The sequence below is a fragment of the Carlito syrichta genome, unplaced genomic scaffold (genome assembly GCF_000164805.1).
Source record: "Carlito syrichta isolate Samal-C Ts95f unplaced genomic scaffold, Tarsius_syrichta-2.0.1 Scaffold139321, whole genome shotgun sequence".
In the NCBI taxonomy this organism is placed as follows: domain Eukaryota; kingdom Metazoa; phylum Chordata; class Mammalia; order Primates; family Tarsiidae; genus Carlito; species Carlito syrichta.
Window position 1 is genome coordinate 315,446 of NW_007083417.1, and position 2,634 is coordinate 318,079.

Sequence of the window (2,634 nt, forward strand, 5' to 3'; positions counted from 1 at the left end):
CAGTCTGGGCGACAGAGTGAGACTCCAACTCAAAAAAAAAAAAAAAAAAAATTTTGCATTTTCAATGGAGGTACAATTCATATAACATAAAATCCATTCTTAGCCGGGCTCGGTGGCTCAGCCTATAATCCCGTGCCTTTGGGAGGCTGAGGTGAGCAGATTGCCTGAGCCCGCGGGTTTGAGACCCGCCTGGGCAGTAAGACCTCATCTCTACAATAAATCAAAAAGTCAGCCGGGCGTGGTAGCGCATGCCTGTAATTCTGGCTACTCGGAAGGCTGAGGCGGAAGGATCACCGGAGCCCAGCAGGTCGAGGCTGTGGTGGCCGGGAGCGGCCACTGCACTCCAGTCTGGGCGACAGAGTGAGACTCCAACTCAAAAAATAAAAAGTAAAAAATAAAAAAATCCATTCTTTTAATGTGTACACTCCAGTACTTTTGAGAATATTCATTATGTTGTGCAATTCACCACCACTATCTAATTTCAGAACATTTTCATCACCCCCCCCCCAAAAAAACTCCATATCTATTAAGTTAGTCCCAATTTTACTCTCCCCTCATCTCCTGGCAACCACTATTTTGTTCTTTGTCTCTATGGATTTGTCTATTTTGATATCTCATACAAATGGAATCATACAATATATGGTTTCTGTGTCTGGCATAATATTTCTGAGGTTTATCCATGTTGTAGCATGTAACAGTACTGCATTCCTTTTTATGGCTAAATAATATTCCATTGTAGGCATATACAACATTTTGTTTATCAATTCCTCAGTTGATGGACATTTGAGTTGTTTCTACTTTTTGGTTATTTTAAAGTTACTGTGAACATTTGTGTACACATTTTTTGTGTGAACATATGTTTTCAATTTTCTCAGATATATGCCTAGAAGTGGAACTGCTGAGTCAGATGGTTACTCTATGTTTAACTTTTTGAGAAACTGCCAAACTGTTTCCATAGAAGCTGTACCATTTTACATTTCCACTAGCAATGTACAAGGGTTCCAATTTCTACATATCCTTGCCAACATGTCTTACAGTCCATTTAAAAAATTATAGCTATTCTAGTGAAATGGTACCCAATCATGGTTTTGATTTGCATCTCCCTAATGAACATCTTTTGATGTGCTTATTGATCATTTGTATATTTTGGGTGAAACGTCTATTCAAATCCTTTGCCCACTTTTTAAATTGGGTTATTTGACTTTTTACTGTTAAGTTGCAGGAGTTCTTTATGTATTCTAGAAACTAGACTCTTATCAGATATATGATTTGCAAGTAGTTTTTCTCATTCTACAGATGTCTTTTCACAGTGTCTTTTGATATACAAGGTTTCCAATTTTGATAAAGTCCAATTTACCTATTTTTTTTCTTTTGTGGCTTGGTGCCATATCTTCTTTATTTTGTTTTAAGAGAAAGAGTCTTGCTCTGTTCCCCAGGTTGGAGTACAGTGGTGCAATCATGACCCACTGCAGCCACAACTTTCTGGGCTCAAGCAACTCTCCTGCCTCAGCCCTCCATGTAGCTGGGTTTACATATGTGTACAACCATGCCTGGCTAATTTATTGTAGAGATGAGCTCTCACTGTGTTGCTCAGACTGGACTTGAACTCCTGGCCTACAACTTTCCTTCCACCTTGGCTTCCCAAAGTACAGGAATTACAGGTGTGAGCCACCACACCTGGCCACTTCTGGTGCCATATCTAAGAAATTGTTGCCTAATCAAAAGTCATGAAGATTTTCACCTGTTTCCTTTTAAAAACTTTATGATTTTAGAATTCACATTTAGGTCTTTGATCCATACCGAGTTAATTTTGTATATGGTGTGAGGTAGAGGTCCAGATTCATTCTTTTGCATGAAGCTATCCAGTCCTGCAACCATTTATTAAAAGTATTCTTTTCCCACTGAATGATCTTGACACCCTTGCTAGAAATCAACAGACCCCAGAAATCATTATGCTCTTTTAAACACCCAGGTACAAGTAATATTTCAGCCAATGTCTCTCTCTCTCTCTCTCTCTCTCTCAGGCAATCCTTCTACCTCAGCCTTCCAAGTAGCTGGAACTATAGGTGTGCATCACCATGCCCGGCTAATTTTTGTTTTTGATTTACTGTAGTGACAAGGTCTCGCCATGTTGCCCAGTCTGGTCTCGAACCCGTGGACTCAGGCAATCCTCCCAATGGATGCTGGGATTACAGGTTTAAGCTACCACACCCGACATTTTTCATTTTTAAGATACCGAATATACTCCTAAATTGTTGACCAGGTTTAATAAAAACAATTCTAAGGTTTTTATTGCAGTTCACAAAGTCATTACTTTCTAAAGACTGAAGGGGTTAATTCTTTATGCTTTCTACTTAGAAAGCTAGTTACTACTGCTACCTCTGATAGATGAAATCCTGTTAGGATAATTAATGTTGCTAGCTCTCTGCCTAGCCATAGATACTATGGAAACATAAGCAATTAGCATTAATATAAAGTGTCACTTTGAATACTTCATTTATTTAGACACTAGTTCATTCAAGAAAGTATTAAAGGACACTTAAAAATACATAAGAGATTAAAAATAAGTATGCAGAGAGGAAAGGAAAAATAAGCGTAAGTAGTCACAGGGACCATAATATTACTAGATAGTAC

General features: G+C 38.5%; 1 protein-coding gene across 1 annotated transcript in view; it reads right to left on the bottom strand.

Moving 5' to 3' along the window:
- TANK (TRAF family member associated NFKB activator) overlaps positions 1-1,974 on the bottom strand; it is a 61,726-nt gene extending 59,752 nt beyond the window's left edge. The window contains exons 1-2 of the mRNA XM_021708501.1: positions 1,969-1,974; positions 204-210 (exon numbers count right to left, since the gene is read on the bottom strand). Of these exons, the coding sequence (XP_021564176.1) occupies positions 204-208 (5 nt within the window). The 5' untranslated portion in view covers positions 209-210; positions 1,969-1,974. The remainder of the gene's footprint in view (positions 1-203; positions 211-1,968) is intronic.
- Positions 1,975-2,634: the final 660 nt, after the last annotated feature.